The sequence below is a fragment of the Hydractinia symbiolongicarpus genome, chromosome 15, assembly GCF_029227915.1.
Source record: "Hydractinia symbiolongicarpus strain clone_291-10 chromosome 15, HSymV2.1, whole genome shotgun sequence".
Lineage (NCBI taxonomy): Eukaryota > Metazoa > Cnidaria > Hydrozoa > Anthoathecata > Hydractiniidae > Hydractinia > Hydractinia symbiolongicarpus.
Genome location: NC_079889.1, coordinates 2,063,958 through 2,083,249, shown reverse-complemented (window position 1 = coordinate 2,083,249; position 19,292 = coordinate 2,063,958). Strand labels below are relative to the sequence as shown.

The following is a 19,292-nucleotide window of genomic DNA, read 5'->3' as shown; positions in this document are numbered from 1 at the left end:
TAAGTTTTGGGACACGTTTTTAACTTTAGGTGTACATTATGGTAATCCACTTTCTTAGTAATTCATTTTATCTGATGATGTAGTAATATGCTACGAGAAGCTTCCAAGAAAGTATTTTAGTCGAATATAATATGTTCTAAAATATTTTTTATTTAAGTTTGTTCTACAATCTTTTTTTTATAGTTAATGCTATTTGGCATATGCAGACAAACACATGCACTAGCTATTCCACAAAAAGCTAAAATAAAAAAAGCAAAGTATTGATTGAATGGGAAACGAAGAGCTTGTTCATGTCTTGCGGTCTTTTCAACATTGTGAAGTGACCAAGAAAATAGCGATCCAAATAACGACGGGGTAATGGTCCTAAATATAATAAGAGGCGCCATATGTAACAAAAAAATTACGGTCTCTTGAATTACGATCTCCCAATTAAGCTAAATTAATAAAATATGCGACTGCGCAATTGAATAAGTTCAAGCCGAAAACGAGACAATTGTAGACATTTATCAGCAAAGGTTTTTTTTCTTTCATTGGCCTCCTACGGTATCTCTTAAAGAACTAATTAAATACGCCCCTGGTGTTTTCTGACATAAATTCGGTAAATATATCGCAAAAATAAATAATATGTCTATTTTTAACAGGTTTAAATCGTTCCGACTTATTTTGACAAAAGCAGCTATATAGTATCATGTAAATAATTTTTAGTTTACCTCCCAATAGCCGACACTGTCATCCCGATGCCGTTAGCTGTACACGTCAAATCTGCTTCGACGGAATTATTTAAAAATAAAGCTATCGTTATTGCAGAACCTTCCACGCAGAGTCGTATGATCGTCAGCACTAAAATTATAACAAACCAAAATAATGTACTATATAAAAAAAAATACAATGACACCCTAGTTTCCCTTATGGGGATTCCTGGCTCAAACATGATTTTTTTTATATGTTGTGAAGAATAATTTTTGGAATTTTTTAAAAATCTCTTCTCGTTCTCAAGATATTATGCTTCAAAGATTTTGTGCTGACCTTATGACATTATCATTAATGATGTAATAAGGTAGTTAGTATAAATTATTACTTGAGATATTTTGCAAATTCACTTAATATCAAAACTTTTAAGTAGTATGATATCTTGGTAGGTTCAAAGTTTTGTAGTTTAACAATAGCCTCATCTTTAATCTATATTATAATACCCGTATACGTCTGTCCGTCCGTAAATTACAAAAGTAACCGTTGCCCATTTTTATTTCTGCATAAATTATAAATTATTTTTCTAGTGGTAGAAACTCGTTTCTTTCGTAAGTTGATCGTTTAAAATGGTAAAATGGTAAAATAAAAATAAAAAAACATTCTCAGGATATAAAAATGCGAAGAAATAAAGGTATATAACCACCCAACAAAAAACGCATAATTAAATATAGTAACAAATGATTCATCTTTTCTTTTGCACTATGAAAGAAACAATAGTCACCGAAGACCGATTCTATACCAAAAATTCGGTAACTTTAATGAAAAATATACGTACCAATATACAACCCCTTCTGGATTAAATTTTTTAAAAGATTTATCAATTTTTTAACTGACGCTGTGAAATTTGCATAGAATTTAAATGAATGTTGCTTAGATGTGTCTTTTTCTCTTTTTAAATCTCTTTGATATGACGCATAATAAAACAGTTATCCATCACGGTTATATGAAACACTAGAATTACTTAGTCTCAATTTATTAAAAGGTAAGAGGAACCAAAAATCCATCCTAGATTATCTTGCTAATCTTGGTAAAAATCCGTTTAACCCTATTCTACTCATCTCCAATGTCTGCTAGTCTACTTTTAAGTTCTTATGGCTCACCGCAACCAACACTGGCCACATAGGGTAACCACAACCCATAGAAATCATTCCTGTAGTAGGCCGGCCAAAACCCCATAGAAATGTAAACAATCCCATAGACTAACCCGACAGGTTAACCACTACTCTATGAAAGGTTTATCAGAACCCTATAGAAGAATATAAACAACCAGCATTGCCTCCAACAAAAAAGACTTACACATTTGAAATTTGTGTTAGAATAACAACTACCGGAAACAACAATGACTGAAGTATTGTACAGTATATAAAGATCTAAAAATAAGAACATTAGAAACCAGTCAATTTCGTAGCACTTGCATTTTGAAATATTTTGAAGGAAGATGTAAATCATTTCGACTCTGCGACACACCGTGCACTACAAATGAAATAGGCATCAAAAACCCACGTAAAACATTTTCCCCTAAACATTGTCAGGTTTAGGAAAATCACACTTAACGAATTTTTTTTGTAAATTCTATAAAAACAAACAACCTACTTTTTTCGAGCCATATTTGCGAATAAGCTATAATAAAAAATAAATAAAATTCAATATTATAAAACTCGCTTCTGTTGGTCAGCCAAAGTATAGCAAGATTCTGGATTAAAGACAGCATTTTTAGTCTTTTTTACTATTTATTATGCTTCGTATTACAAAAATGTTTGTTAGCATTTTCATTAAGAAAGTTAAAAAAACGTTTAAGTAATTTGTTGTCAATTTGAATAAAAAAAGTACAAACAATGAATTAAAACTTTTGAACAAAATGCAGCTCTAACACGTTGTCACGTATCTTAGTGGAGCCAGACTTAATTTAGGAAAGAAGAATTACCTACCCATGTAGCTGTAGGTATTTCAACGAAGGTACTGATGATTGCTACTAAAAGTAGCGCTACGCCAATGTTTGCAGTGGTAAACTCAAATCCACCTAAGCAAGAAAGAAAGATAAAAGGGGTTATTCTCAAGAAAACTTTGTTTTGTTTCCTGCTGTCATAATAATGATAGGAATCTCGTTCTACCGTATTTTTTAGATGTGGCTGCGAACACAGAAAATATCTCGTCATAAGCGATCGCAATTGGACGATAGGTTCCACACAAAAGCCAGGTCATAAGACAAGATTTGTTACTAGATGCAAGAAATTCCAATAAACAATTAAAACATGTTTTTCTAAATTATTTAATTTTGCCTAAAAAATGTTTGTTTAGGACTAGCTGTGAATCCTTCCAATACACTTCAACGGCGTTTAGTGTTGCTGCAATAATATAAGTTCATGTTTAATCTGTCGTATCTTTAAATTAATGTCATTTGCAATTTAGAAAGACGGTTAAAACACGTCCACTTTTCACAATAATATAGTATACCTTGCTTTTACTAAAAAACTATGTGGCAAGAGTTATGTGTACTTTCCAAGGTCTGTCAAAAAAAACACAACATAAAACATACCGCGTTAATTTTAGGATCTTTGATCTTGAATTACTGTAAGGCTTTGTCGTGTCTGCAATGTATTTAATATAATCAAGTGTTAAAATTAACTAAAGTTGGTGTCATTTTATTTTTTACACTTAATTAACATTTAGATTGACAGAAACAGTTCTCAGGTTATATGTAAATTTCAGGCAGGTAATGCCCAAATTTCTTAAAACCTATACCTGAACTCTTTTGAAGCAACAGATCAGTTTGAGATTGTTCCTCCGTATTAGTTAGAACTTCTTTCTTCCGCCTAAGTCAAAATCATATCTTCACTGTACGCATGTTGATAATAATACAACGTGTAGACATAAAAGCTTCGCATAAGCAAACAAACAAAGAAACAAGGGGGAGCGCGATCAAGCAAGCAAGCAAAACACACAAACCAACAAGAGATATTGGTTATAGTGTATGTAACGAGGACATGGTTTTTGTCAATAAGAATGGTTCACAAAACGAATGTGTGTTTTACAATAGCAAATGTGTGATATAGTTGTAACACTAAATGTTATTTCGCTTTACCTTTTATCATCAGGTAGAATGTAAACAGCAACAGGAATTAACACAGCGAAAGAAACCACCAAGGCAAGTTGAGGAAGAAGAACACCATAACGATCAAACAGCGAATCTAAAAACAATCAGCTCTCAGGTTCAAATAAGTGGAGAAAAAACTTCTGTATGCACCTCTTTTGGCAAATGGTAAAAGAAAATAGGCCTTGTTAGTCTATCAACGACAGTTATTCTACAAATCCACCCATTTAAAGATGTGTACTGAGAAACACAGCCTCTCCAAAGGCATAACTGCTAGGAGTATGACCCCATATAATTTTTGATTAGTGTTTTATTTTGTAGGAAAGATCATAGTCTTCTGCACTACAAACCCTTCCACTTGATATTGAAATAAAATAATATACCTTTTGTAAATACTTGCGGATAGTGTACTGCAGGAAACGCCAAAAAAGCTGTAAATAAGAATTAAATTATTATGGACAAGCTGTTTCATTCCGAACATAAATGTTATCTTAAAAGTGCATTGCATAACAAAGATTAAGGTCAAAAGGAAAGACTGAGCTGACAAGTACTTTGCGTTTGCAGTCGAAACCGGCTGGTTTTATTACTTGGATGCATTTGGTCCAAAGACCAGTAAGGAAATGAGAGATTTAATTATAGGTCACGAAAAAAGAAGAAGAAAATACACGATCGAATTTAATATTATTAGGATAAAAGATCAAGCTTGGTCTCTACTTTTAGTCTCTGGCTTTGCATTTTACAGTAAAACTAGTTTTTGCAACATTATATATTAACTTGATACCTCCAATGCTTTGTCCAAGGACAATTCCAGCGGAGTAAGTACTCATTAGTAACGTCATCCCTAATGCCTAAAAAAAGATGTTCATGAAAAAGTGTTAAAGCAACTAAGATGTACCAAATATACTAACGTTTTTACGCTATCTCATATATTTGTGTCAAGTTTCATCAACACAGCTTAAGCAATTCCAAAGTATTTATTACAAGAACATTTTCTGTCAAATAAGCAAATTATAGTTAGGGTTGGACGAATAATAGTGTCACGATACTACACGCCGGCAGTAAAAAAATTGCTACGCAGTTTCGAAGTTACAAGGTTGCGGCTAGATCATTTCTGTTCATAAAATCTAACCTGAATTTTTTGTGATGGATTCCCAATCGTTGCATTGGCAGATAAAATATACAACATTAACATATTAATAACTTTTTTTTGGTCTACGTACCGCTGAAAATTGGGGGAAGGGGTCGTGATCTCAAAGATTAAATGCCCACCAGTGCATGTCATAATGATAAAATGACTCATTACAAACATGGGTGTCAGGAAATATATTTGATTAACACCACCGGAACTAGTATTAGTTCTACATAAATTTTGTCTCGTAAACACACAAAAAACCTAGTCTTCATTAAGTGCTCTTAATAATATTTGATAGTGCCACAAAACTTATCAGATATATAGAACAACGATAGAAATACACGAAAAGAAGAACAGTGATATTTTTCGTTTTTTTCTTAAAAAAGATTTTAAAGAAAATACCCTTTGAGAAAACAATTGGTGGAGATTTAACAAAAACAAGAGTCAACATTTAGAAAGAAAGTGATGCCTGAATAAACGTACGCCGTCACTTTGCGCATACTTCGAGTTAAAGGTAATTTTGCAGGAAAACAATTTACATGGTTAGTGTCATCACAAACGTCTGCCATCATAGCCTTTGTAGTCACATTTACTCCTGAAGAAACAAAAATGTTTTCATATAAAACAGTCCAATGTTTCGGTTGATATCATAATATATACTCACAAAAAAATATATATGAAAGTTTGAGGTAGGTCTCAAAAATCCATGATAGTGGACGCCTTTATATTTTAAGCAATTATATTAACTTTTACTTTCGTTTACAATGACATAGTAAGGTAGATATACTAGATATAGATCAAAAACTGGATCTAAATTATGTGGTTGGTTCAATATTAATGGACTTATCAAAAGCTTTTGACTGTGTCCCCCACGATCTACTTATAGCCAAACTTAATGCTTACGGTTTTGATGTAAAATCACTTGAGTATATTCTATCGGATCTTACAAACAGAGAACAATCCACACGAGTAAATGCGGAGTGTAGTATATTTGAATTAATTTTGTCAGGTGTGCCTCAGGGTTCTGTGTTGGGCCCAATTATTTTTAATATATTTATGAATGATTTATTTTATTTTATTGTAAATAGTGACCTACATAATTACGCAGACGACAATACGATATCAGCTTATTCAAACACTATTAAAAATCTCATTAAGACTTTAGAAAGGGAATCCGATATTGCCCTTTCTTGGTTAAATAATAACAAAATGATAGCAAATCCAAACAAATTTCATTCGATCCTTCTATCAAGAGCCAAAATTGATAACTCGAACCTTGATATAAACATTGGCGATAGAGTGATACAATCAGAAAGGTCCGTAAAACTTTTAGGAGTAACAATTGATGATAAATTAAATTTCAACTTGCACATTAGTAATCTTTGTCGAAAAGCCTCAGCCCAGCTGAATACATTATTTAGATTTAAAAATGTACTATCTTTGCAAACAAGATCTATTTTAGCACAAAGCTTCGTGTATGCAAATTTTAATTATTGTCCCTTAGTTTGGCATTTCTCTTCTTCGAAATCTCTTTTGAAAATTGAAAAACTCCACAACAGGGCTTTAAGTTTTATTCATGATGACGCAAGACCAGTTGATTGCCCCCCAAATAAACATTATATGGAATTACTAAGGCATAGATATTTATGCATAGAAATATTTAAAATTCGGAGAAACATCAGTCCTTCTTTCATGAAAGATATTTTCCTTTTTGAGGAAACTGATAGGCCAGTAAGAAGTCAAAACATGAACAACCTAAAAACCATCAGTGTAAAAACAAGCACCTTTGGTCTAAACAGTTTGCGATGTTTAGCCCCAAAAGTTTGGAATAAACTTCCTTTTCATACGAAGAGTTGCGAAGATCTAGTTAAATTTAAGCAAATGATTAAAAAATGGACTGGCTGTCACTGTTCATGCACAGAGTGTCGGCAATTGATTCCATAACTTGCGTAATCAATACGAAAATGGGAGAGGGGGAATGTTTATCTTTTATTTATTATTTATTCATTATTCATTTATTATAGTTTTCATCTAAATTGTAAATATATAAAAATATTTGGTCGGTTTTGATTAGTTTTTTGCAAAATATTATTTTTTTTAAAGAACTATTGTATATAATAACCGACGGTAAATAAATTAAATCAATCAATCAATCAGTTACTAACAAGAAAAGAGAAAGTAATTACCCATAAAAATGCCTTGTAGAAATCGCGTCACTAAAGCCCAAGTAAATCTTGTGCTAAATCCAAATGCCAATGTGGTGATTGATAATGCTGTGGCAGACAGGATGGTTGCAAATTTTTTGCCTTTTACATCGGCCAAATAACCCCAGAATAGGCTAAATACATAACAGATAGACTTAATCAGTTACCCAAAAAGATTGCATTACTGGTAAGCATTTGGTGCACCATGTCTTGCGGTGTGCCACCCCTGGAATTCTTATACCTTTTGGATGAGAATTTAATGCGGGACCGTTTGTTTTAAACTTGATATTGAGCAACTTTTGAGGTTTGACAAGGAAAGTGTGTCACATTGTTATAGTTATAATAAGAAGTCTTTGTTTTGCCCATATGTGCAATTGAAGACTATTTTCAGTTCCTTTTAGTAGTGTTAATTAATCCACAGAAATGAATAAACAAAAAAGCGTCTCGCCCTACTGTCTTTGATGGATTTTCACGTGCAGGATTTGTGAAAAAAAATTACCGAGATGCATTAACAATTTGCCTACTAGAAAATTCTTTGTTCTTCGCCAAGGGATGTTGTCCTAAAAGCTCTTATTACTGTTACAGCAAGAAGAAACAAAGTATTCTGAGATCACGTTGAAAAATGGTGGCAATAATGATATTTTTCACAGGTTTTATACTTTTTCCACCGTACAAACATGTAAAAAAGTAGGTAGAACAAGGCAAAGCGCGCAGCAGGATAGCATGTCTGCAGGTAGGCTAGTACCTGTTTATCGTGTTTGTTGCAGCAAGTGGCACGCGATTATGATACCAAATGTTTGCCAAAAATGCGAGTTCCTGCAAAACAGTGTTTGATAACTTCGTGAATTCTTACTCAAAAAGAAAAGCTACACTTAACGTTGTCAAGTTTTAATGTAAAAAGTATATTGCTGATAACACAAGTATCATTTTAACAAAAATTTACAAGAATGTAGATTAACTGACAACATGGATATGTTGTCTCAATTTATCTTAGTAAAGAACCTTAATAAACACAATTTCTAGACCTCCTCCCCATTTATCAACCTTTAATTACTGTTCTTTGTCTTTAAAAATGTTACCACTTTTTTGTTCATTAATTCCCTTCGATGACAGCTGTAGCTGTGGGAAAATAGCCTAAAAAAGTCACTTGTTCGTGACATGATAATATTTGTATTATTCAATCACTCTTCTGTGTTGTTATTTCAGATATAAAGTTCACCGCCAAATGCTTATCAGATGAGCTACCTCATATATTTGTGTATGTACAGCATTCTTTTATGTTGCTTTTAACATAACATTATCATATCCATATCTGTTGTGCCATTTCATGGAGAGATTAGGTGGTGTAATAAGCCAGTATGTTAGTCATAGCTATATGCAATTAAAGCTAAACACATTGATTTCCTGTCTATGTTGACAATCACTAATCATATTGACATGTCATTTCCTAAGTTTGCATTATTATTTAACCGTTTTATTCAAAAGTTTTAATATAAAACTTCAAATTTTTAAAGCAATGTCATTATTATAGAATTTTTAAAACAAATCTCACCTTGAGAATGCACGACCGGCGAATAAAGCTGAGCCAATTAAGCCGGCATAATAACCTAAAGAAGAGGTTAGTGTTTTCTTCTATATTATCTATATTTTAATACCCGGATACGTCTGTCTGTCACGCAAAATGGTAGCTTAGCTGCGCAATAGCGAGAAGCACGCAATGCGGTATAAAAAGGACGGGCAAACCCGTGGATTTTCCACGGGCTAACGACTAGTAATACCTGTATACGTCTTTTCTAACGCAAAGTGGTAATCGCCGTAGCGAGGCAAAGAAATGCGGTAAATAAAAGACGGACAAATCCGTGGATTTATCCACCGGGCACCGCCTAGTGTTACATATTACTGTTAAGAACTTAAATAAAAACCCTATGAATTTTGCGATTAAAGAAAGTACTAGTTTAATCTGAGGGAAGAAAATCCATTATGGAAGAATTTAATATTCACTACTCCTTTAGTTGTTATAAGAAGAACGGTGGATATGTGGGTATAAGTAAACTTGGTACTTAAGATCCGGTTATGCATCATTCGATAATATCTTGTTGGTACATTGAAGTAAAAAGGTATGACGCAAGGATGACATACGCGTTGCTCTCTTCGTATGTTGTAAGGAGGTAGTATCCTCGCCTCGTCTACTACATGTGCTAGATAGCTTCGGATCGATAGCGCAGTCGGTAGACCAATCACCCGACAAGCCAGAGCTCGTGGGTTTAAGTCCTACTCGATCCATTATCTTGGCAGCACTTGGGAAGATATTGTGACTTTTTGTTGTTTATCTTTTTTTTTTTTTGTATATTAGTATATTCCTGTTGTATGGGACATTGAAATAAAGGCATTTTAATCAACCGACTTTATTACTATGCGATAAGAGAATTATACTTGAATTTATTATTGAAGTCCAACACGTGTATTACACAAATGCTCTTTAAAAACAGGGATTACAGCGGCTATTGATACACTATTTTGTAATTTTTGTTGCAGCCTGGATTTTGTGAAAGATATGATTAATTAGTGTATATTAACGAATGAAAATCACCTGTCCCCACGTCAGATACACCAAATGACTAAAGAAAAACAAACGAAAAAATAAACGCAAGAATATTATTGCATGACAGAACTACGTAGTAATAATTTACCTTGACTAATTCCGGTAGAAACGAAAAGACCATTGTTACAATTATTGATCCAAGAAGCTAAAAGTTAAAATCAATGATAACCTGACTGATACTAGGTAGTATGAAAAAATCTGATGACTTGATTGGCTTACGACTTATTAAAACAGGGCTTTTAATGGAGGCATACTAACCGGTTTGGGAAGCTATTATTAAAATGGTAACATAAAAACGTAAACAAATAAAAATGTTTCCATAGCACACGAAAGACATAAAAGTAGCTCACCGAAAACCATCTTTTCGTGATGATTCGAATTTGTTTTGTAAACTTACAGAAGTTTAAAATCAAACGATCTTAAATTCCAAAAGTATAAAAATCGAACATGCATGCGTTTTTGAAGTTAAGAAATATATTTGTTGTTTTTTGTTCACAAAGAAATGTTTGTTTTCAGATAAGATACAGTCAGGGAATAAAACGGATACTGACCGGTTTTGATGTTGGTCCGTACAAAACAAAGTCCTTGATGAGGGCACAGACCTTGTAAGCTCTGTCTGTAGTTTTGAAATGGGGCTTTGTATTTCACAGGACAACATCAAAGCCGGTCAGTATCCGTTTATTAACAACCATTATGTTATCATTTATAACAGGCCCTCTGGTTGAGTCAATTGGCGACTTATCATAAAATATGCCAAAGATTATTTTCTTCGAGTTCGAGTTGCCTAAAACACTAAAAATAAGTTACCAGTGTGATAAATAAAACAAGTGCAGTTCCAGTCGGCAATGGTGTGATTTTGTCGCCATAAACCAAATTCTTAAGTTTTTGCTTTAGGTTCATTTTCCACAAGTGTCAAATCTGTAAGACAAGACATATTGTCAACAAGTAACTTCTCTTTCTCTACTCAGCTACTGCAGAATTTCTCACTTTAGTTCACGTAACTGTGAACTTGGCTAAGAATTATGATGCTCAAAATATTGATGTTTCAAGAATTACGACGGAGGCAAAAAAGTGCTATTTTTACAAAAATGTTCATGTTAATAACGAATTCCAATTTACTCTCATAATTTATCTTCACGCTTTAATAATTTATCTTCACGCTTTGCATGGAGGCTTTTATGAAATTCATTGTGAGAAAAACAGGGGGCATTAAATTTTATGAATCTACCATGTTGATTACGGTGATTTTTTTCAACACTCCGGGGTAAAAATATACTAGCGAAGTAAGAAAAACAGGATAGGATTCTTTGGGATAGAAGGAATTTGACAATCAAAATAAAGAACAGTTTGCTAGAATTGAATCACGCAAGAATATAACGCAAGTAGGATAGCGTAAGCAAAATACGAATGGAGAGAAGATACAACCAGTAAGTATAAATAATCAAATAACAATTGTTTCAATGACTTACTATTTTCCTACACAGTTTTTTTATAAAATTACTACTATCTGGTTCTCGTACATGACAGCTGTTTTGACATATTAGTTGCTATGATGCGAAACAACAAGGTAATTGTTATTGCAATTTTTCTTTCATCCGACAATTACACATACAGTTGCTTGATCAATCATAATAATGGTCAAGGATATGCTTATATTTTTAGACGTTTTGTTTCAGCGGTTATAAACATAGTATAATGCAGATTTTGAACAACCTTGATCCTAGGGCTTTTTTCTCTTTGTGCCATCCCGTTATAAAAGAGACAAAGAGCCCAGAGTCGAGGTTAAAATGTGAGTTTTGAAAATTCAAGTTACTGTGTTGTATGTTTTTGTTTGGCATCCCTTACTTCGGTTTAATGAGAGATTAAGTGGATTCTTCCACGGGAATTAGGCTAGTATTAAATATTTTTTTTTAAGTTATACAAATAATACTTTTCCAAATTCACAAAAAATGCTTCAATTAAAGTTAAAAAAAATCACAAAATTCCTGCACTCAATTACGTGCCCAATAAAAGTAAACAGGCCGTAGACATAAAAGAAATTCAATAGAAAATTATGGGTATTAACTTGTTTTAAATCCGGCGCTCGCTGTATCATAAACAGAGCAGCGAGAAAGCGAAACTTCTCCTGACTTGTCAGTTATACTTTTGAGAGTAGCTATGTATGTGTTCCAAATTCGTATTGTTAATGCTTAGCTATTCTTAATGAATCTTTGTGCATATCTGTAACACGAATGCCTTCAAAATACAATCGAAGGATCGAAGAAGGTAAGTTTTATTTAGTTGTCATCAAGTCAATTTTCCAAGCCTTGTAACGTAAGATAATTCAGGATCATATTTTATTCAAAATCAATTAATGGAACGGAAGTTGATTTGGAGGGGTACTTAAACAATTTATTGATATCTAGCTAGCGTATATTTTTTTAATCTTTAAAGGAGCCTTTATTTTTGTTGCCACAAATGATAAGAAGGTGAGGGTAGACGATTTTCCGATTCCAAGAAAATATTTTTCTGTTCCAAAATTTTTTTTACCTGATATAATGTTTCCTTACATAGCAATTTTTAATACTCTCTTCTTCATATACTACCGTGGCCCAACTCAAAGAGGTCATTTTCATATATATAGATATATATTTTCTACTTTCCTAACTTGTCGATAATGTAATTTCCCTCTCAAGTTTTTTTTATTCTAAGAATGACATGGGCAGTTTTAGTTAGTTCCTCTCCTTTTTTTAAAATAATGAGTGTACAGTGTTGTTGCGGTAGGCGAATTTATATCTAATTATTTATTGTAAAAAAAAATAATTTCCGACGAGGATGGGATTCGAACCCAGGCGGGCAGAGCCCAATGGATTAGCAGTCCATCGCCTTAACCACTCGGCCACCTCGTCTAAGCGGAACGGAAGAAAAACTTGTTATTTTTGGAGTTATCTCTATAGCAACGAGTATTCTGATAACAAAAAATGCTTCGAAAACCAGACAGTAGTTAAAAACACCATTCTTTACATTTTGTTTCGTTTAATATTTTTTCAACTTAAAAGTTATATTTATCTGTACATCTTGTTGCATTGTTAGTGATAACTTTCATTGTAAGTTATATTGACGCAGTGCTAAACAACGAAAGTATCAAATTTCACATATTCCAATTTATTTATTTATTTATTTGACGAATGTTTTGCAATCGGTTATTGATTTTCACCAGCGAGAGCAGAATGTTTAAAATCTAGGAACATACATAGAGACACGCAAGGTCCAGGATAGACCATTTTCTTGTATACTAGATAAACGCTGTTGGATGTGACTAGCGAGCTTAATGGCTTTACTAACATCCAGGGAGGTACCTTGGTCAATTATTTTCAGGATTACAGACCACAAAGTGGTTCTTTTCGAGTGTTTAAAGCTTCTATTAAAGCTTCTATTATTACACAATTTAAAAACAGTTTTATTTATGATCAAACCCATGACGTTTCGCGTAGAGGTGTCTTTCATAAAACTCAATTTGTCATATATATGTTGAGAAAAATTTGATAACAGCACTAAAAAATTAGTGCTTTTTCCATTGTTTTCTTCGAAGATTAAAGGCGCCGAAGGTTTATACAGAAGTGTTTGTACAGAACATAATTTCAAAATTTAAAAAAAAACTATTTTTGTAGAAACTATTTTTGTTGATTTTGCAGAAGTTGTTTAAAATAAATAGATAAGAAAATTTGAAGAAAAGAACTATACTTATTCAACCATCGTGTGTTGCTGAAGATAAAATGTTGTCCGAAGCAGTGAAAAACGTCGTACGAATATTCGTCTAAAAATGTATTCTCTGTCCCATGCCCGTAATTCTTTGATGGGATTGGCAAATTCTCTTTTCTTATTGCGTTGTTTGGAAATAAGACGTATATATAGAAAATCGGCTTTGTTTTGACTCTTGCAGTCGTGTTAACAACAAAATCAAGAATCTGTTCTACTACCTTCCCTACTTAAAAGAGCTCCATGTTCAATTTTATTTGCTTGTATTCTAAATCACTTTGAATCAGACGCTCATTTTTCAGCAATGCGTGGTGCTTAATAATAGTCAAGGCAAGGCTAGCGAAACCGCAAAAAAATGTCCTTTAACAATCTTCAGTCGTTATTATAAGTCCCCTTTTTATCGTTTTACCATGGTTTTAACATCAAGCATATGAAACCTCTATAAGTTATCTATCCTTTGAGTGAAAGCTCTGCTAGCTAAACTTCTTTCTCAATAAATTTAATCGTAGCAGGGATAGCACGTTCTTCATTAATTCTGCACGCAGGACTGCGAAAAAAGTTTGTGCCGTAGTTACAGTACGTAATATTTCTATCGCGAAGCTTTTTACAACAATTTTGAATGCTGCGTATACACTATTTACAGCCTGGAACAGAGTTGTAGTAAACCTACTTGCGATTTTATGCTTTCCGCGCTTCATCCTTCTAAAACTTTGTTAAACATTTGTTGACTCTTTTTCTGACAAAAATACAGACTTCGTTTTTTACGCATTGAAAAGTAATCCTGCATGTATCCTGAAATTCCTGATTCTTGCCAAACCCGCTTTTATTTCGTAGATTGAAGCACTAAACCTGCGGTAGAAGTGATAGAGTGAATTCAGTATTCTTAGTCATTCTAGAAAATAACATTACACGAACGTTTGAGGCAAAAGATTTTCATCAGTTTTTTATACAATGGGGCGAAATATATTTCTTTGTTATTTTAACATCCGTAGAATCAGTAGAGAGTTACATGCAAGAACACCATTTAAAAAAAAAACAGAAGGAAATGGTAATTAAATTCGTGACTGCATAGCTAAATGCATGCTAATGGCTTATAAACCGTTTAGCCGGCCGCTACGAGAAAATAGCGAGCGAGGTTTGGACTTCGTGGACCAAACGCAGTGAATTCCATGCAATTGACTGCTGTTTTCCCACGTTCTGAAATTTGTTGTTGACATCACATTAAACTTATTATTTTCATGAGATAGTTGATGATAATTCTGGAGTGGTGTGTAGTGGATTTCTTTTGTCATTGTTTGAAGAACTCAAGATGTGAGACATTTGAAAACAGAGAGTTTTGTCAGCCGCTTTGTAGCTTTGCAGGGAATCTCTATTTCATAGCCACTTGCTTCAACAAGATTTATCGAAGGCATTGCTTCCACATTTCGTAGCATTTATGCTTCGACTGAGACTGTTGGTCCAGTGTAAATTGATCCATTTCATCGTACTGCCAAAAGCTTAAATCAATTAGTTAAAACTTGAATTTTCTTTAGACGTTTGCAGCGTTCAAATATCACGAAAATTAGGTTACTTCTTTTTGTGTACATTTTAACCCGTCGATACAGAAAAATAGGGCCCGCTCACGTGATCGATATAAGCCAATAAAACCTTCACATATGAAGAAGATATTACACTGTTAAGTACTTAAAAAGGACTCGGTCAAAAGGTAGAAAGTTATATCCTTTAAGAGAGTACATTACGGTTTGTTTGCATAGTTTCCATTTGTTTCAATTATTCTGTTCACACGATATTTAAAAATTGGAGTAAATTCCTTATTTTAACAAAAGCTTTCATCACGTACCGTCTTGCAACTGAACCAATGTTTTTAATTTGTTGAAATGGTTTACTACCGAATTTTACTCAACCGTATTATACCGTGTTTTTGTGTTACACTTGTTGCGTTGGTTGAGAACACTCGGTAAGCATATTTTTCATAGATTAATTGTGAAAATTTTCATCAAAAATGATTATCACATTGCGAATGTTGCGGAAAGAATATTGTGCAATAAATATTGAAATTTTTGATTCAGATTTTTGGCCACTAGACATAAGTTGGTAAAAGTCGTGATTGGAAAGACTTTTTTTTAGTTTTTCAAGCTAAATAAATGGATAAAACTTCTCAAAGTTCCTCTTAAGAATTTCTTATAGCTCTTTTCTTATCTACCGTGCAAGACATACCAGCCAGTTAGCAAAGAGAAAGAAAGCTGTCTGGAAACTCTTTGCTTACAAAAGTTGTACCACGGCTTTACTTCGGACCCTCGCAGAGAAATGTTATTTCTTTGTGCTGCCAGGGTAATAACACGAAATGCTGATGAAGGAAATTTGTACGACAGGCGGAAATCTTGAGAAGCGAGGGACTGGTGGGTTCTTTTACGGGGCTAAGAAGTAGTCTATAATGGGGCTAAGAAGTAGTATATAATAATAGCAGTCGTTTGTCTGTGTGATATTTCCGCAATTTTTTAAATTAATTTATTACTCTAACTAATTTAATTTTTTAATTGATAAACTAAAATTAAGGATACTGTGAAAGTTCAGACACAGCTTTTTTATATATTGTTTTTTTATAAAGCAAATTAGATTGTCTATAAGATAATGAAAATATGAAATTTAATTCTTTTTCCAGGTGGCCATTAAGCTACATTCTCGTTTTATTACTAAAACGTTCGAAACTTGTGGGCTGATTTTTTTCACTGGATGAGTTTTTTTGAAAAGGGTATTATGCCTATACAGATGTGCATGATATAATTTTTCAACTTTCACAGAAATCTATCATGTTAAATAAAATAATATTGACCGATTGTTTCATCTATGACGGAATAACAAGGGTTTGTAAACTCGGTTGTTATTTCAGCTAAAGTTGCAGTAAAGTTAGTTTCCAAAATAATGTATGACACCCGAAACACTTTAATGTTGCGTGCGCTTTACTTAATTTACGACGTACTGCATGCCTGTACTAAAGCCTGAATGTCTGGCACAGTTTGCCGCTCTCATTATGCCCTCTACAAGGTTTTCAACGACAGGTCACACGGTTACTTGTGGCTTAAGTCTCTTTTTTTCTCTATTTATAATGCTTGTTGTCGGTCTGTCTTTCACGCGAAATAGTATCCGGAGCAGTGACGGCTTTTTTGCAACTTTGTCCCCAGGATTTTCTACGTTTATGATATTCTGACAGGACAGCTCCGTGATTGCCCTGTTCCAGCCTGATGACAATCACTCTTATTTGGTGTAATTTTTGACCGTAAAGTGGCAAGCGAAAAAACCAAAATTGATCTTTGTTGGCGAGGCGTTAGAGAATTGAGGGTGTTTAAAAAAGTTTTGTACTGATGTTCTTTCAGCACTTTACACTAACTGACTATTAGACTTCTAAGCATGAACTATGGAAGATGTAGCCAGCCACAAAATTAAGTGTATACAAATGTTTCAAGGACAAATGGCCAGTGTCATACTTGCTATATCTGGTATATAGCATGCCAAAAAAAGATTTTTTTCGAAAATTTTGTGTGTATTTAAAAATTTGTGTAACTTATGAGTCTCCTTGTCAGTTGTTTCTAGAAAGAACAGAAAGGCTGCCATTTAGGTTGCAGAAATTTTTGTAATTTTCATCAACTACACAATGGCATAATGTGGGGAGTAAACCCACCTATTGGACATAAGTTAAACATTTAATGACAAACGAAACCATACTATTTACAAAAGTGACCAATTGAGACCCTTCTTTTAAATGAGCTTTATCAGAGTTATTGTAGTTTATGTTCTTATTTATGGCTGCTGCGGTTGAGTCAATTGGAGTTTCTGTTAGTAATAGATCATAAAAGTCCTCCAGCATGAAATGATAGCAACCATTATCAAATAAAGCATTTCTCTATATTTAAGTAAATTCAAGTAAATGTGTTTACAAAGACCCATTATGGAAAAAAATTCTCGCGCTCCTGGTTGAGTTTGATGTTTTCATTTTGTGTTTGATCTCTGATACACGCTTCAAATAAGAAACCTAACCGTTTCGGTTATCCTGCAGTTTTTAGTTGTTTCTTAATATAACTGATTTGACTCTTTGACTCATCCAATGTCTTTTATGCTTGAAAGCGCGTCAATTATTAAAGTATAAAAAAACGTAACGTGGTTCAATCCAGAGACATTTTGTCAAGAGTTTCACTGTAAAGTGAAAAAAATTTTTATTTCTATGTTTTAAAATATTTTATAAATTATAAATTAAATAGTAATATATATGGCACCAACTTGCTTTGTAGCTAGCTACCTGTGGTAACGTTAAATTTCATATTGCTAAGATCCAAGGTCTACAAATACCACTGCGTAAGAAGCACCCTGGGTTGCGTATGTATTTTACAAAAGGCAGCAAGCTTCAATTCCCTCTTTAATTTCATGATTTATTTCGAATTCACTATGGGATGCAATTGGTGTTGATAATTCTCTTTAGTACTTTCATCTTGTATTGCCAGTATAATATATTTTATTGACTGGCTGAAGTGACCTGTCGTGATTACAAAAATGAACCTAACAAAATGAACGAGAAATGTGCGGAAGTAGATTGGGCTTGTGTTTACAACGAAACCGATGTAGATAGAGCGTTAACAGTATTTAATGGAGTATTACAATCTATTTTTAGCCATCATGCACCGTTTATTTAGGAAAACATTTGTGAAAAACCAAGCGAATGGATTACATCTGAACTGAAACAACTAACGGCGAAAAGAAACCGAACTTATCGAAAGGATTTAAAATCAAATAGCGCAAGTGACTGGCAACAATACAAAAAAGGTAGGAACTCCTGCGACAACAAAATCAAATCTGCAAAAGCCACTTACAACAAAAAGCTAATTCGAACAAGTTTTTTCCGTATAAATCAAAATCAGTTAACACTAATAATGCGCGTAATTTGAAGTTGGCAGCAAGCTCATTTGGGTTGTATTTTGCAACAGCTGTTCGAAAATTAAAAGGGAAATCTATTTTGTTAAAGGATTTTGTGTGGAAATTCCCCACTATGCGCAAAACAAAAACTTGTCAGATATTGCGTATGCAGTATATTTCACATATTTTTGTTACAAAACAACTTAAAAACATGCGATATCATAAAGCAACAGGTATTGACAATCTACCACCTAACATGGTTAAAAACTGTCGCGAATATATTTCACAACCTCTCTGTTATATACTAAATCTTTCAATAAAAAAAAGCAAAAGTGAAACCACTCCACTAGTCAAGTGATACTAACTATCCATCGAACTATCGACCAATTTCTATTCTGCCAGTCTTCTCAAAACTTCTAGAAAGAGCAGTTCATTCACAATTGTTGAATTAGTTTGGCTATCGAAGAAACAGATTAGCAACACATGCAACAACTCTTCTGATTTACTCCATAGGGAAGGAGGTCGATTTCGATAATCGAGTTGAATCGTGTTTTATCGACCTAACTAAGGCATTTGACACCGTTAGCCATAGTGAGTTATTAGAAAAGCTGAAGTCAAATGGTGTTGCAGGTATTGAATTAATTTGGAATTCTTTGAAAAAACGCAGACAGTAGAATTCAATGGCTCGGAAGAGTTCCACAAGGATCAATTCTGGGACTGTTATTGTTTATTCTATTCTTTAATGATATCGCAGACTGCGTAAAAAACTGTAGAATTTTGAAATATGCCGACGATACCATTCTTTACACTCCTGCAAAACGTAAAGAAGACATTGAATTTGCCTTAACTGAAGACCTACAAGCTATTGAC

General features: G+C 33.4%; 1 protein-coding gene and 1 non-coding gene across 2 annotated transcripts; both read right to left on the bottom strand.

Moving 5' to 3' along the window:
* Nucleotides 1-224: 224 nt before the first annotated feature.
* LOC130628888 (uncharacterized) lies at nt 225-10,874 on the bottom strand. The gene is made up of 16 exons (XM_057441929.1): nt 10,587-10,874; nt 9,868-9,924; nt 9,768-9,795; nt 8,730-8,784; nt 7,160-7,311; nt 5,513-5,568; nt 4,623-4,689; nt 4,225-4,272; nt 3,833-3,938; nt 3,493-3,563; nt 3,287-3,338; nt 2,862-2,968; nt 2,679-2,770; nt 2,344-2,370; nt 711-2,120; nt 225-363 (listed from the first exon to the last, which is right to left on the bottom strand). Exons 1-15 carry the CDS (start codon nt 10,677-10,679, stop codon nt 2,043-2,045), a joined length of 1,089 nt encoding a protein of 362 aa, XP_057297912.1. The 5' UTR covers nt 10,680-10,874; the 3' UTR covers nt 225-363; nt 711-2,042.
* A 1,711-nt stretch (nt 10,875-12,585) lies between these two features.
* Trnas-gcu (transfer RNA serine (anticodon GCU)) lies at nt 12,586-12,667 on the bottom strand. The gene has a single exon. It is a non-coding gene; the product is annotated as a tRNA-Ser (tRNA).
* Between the last annotated feature and the right edge of the window lie 6,625 nt (nt 12,668-19,292).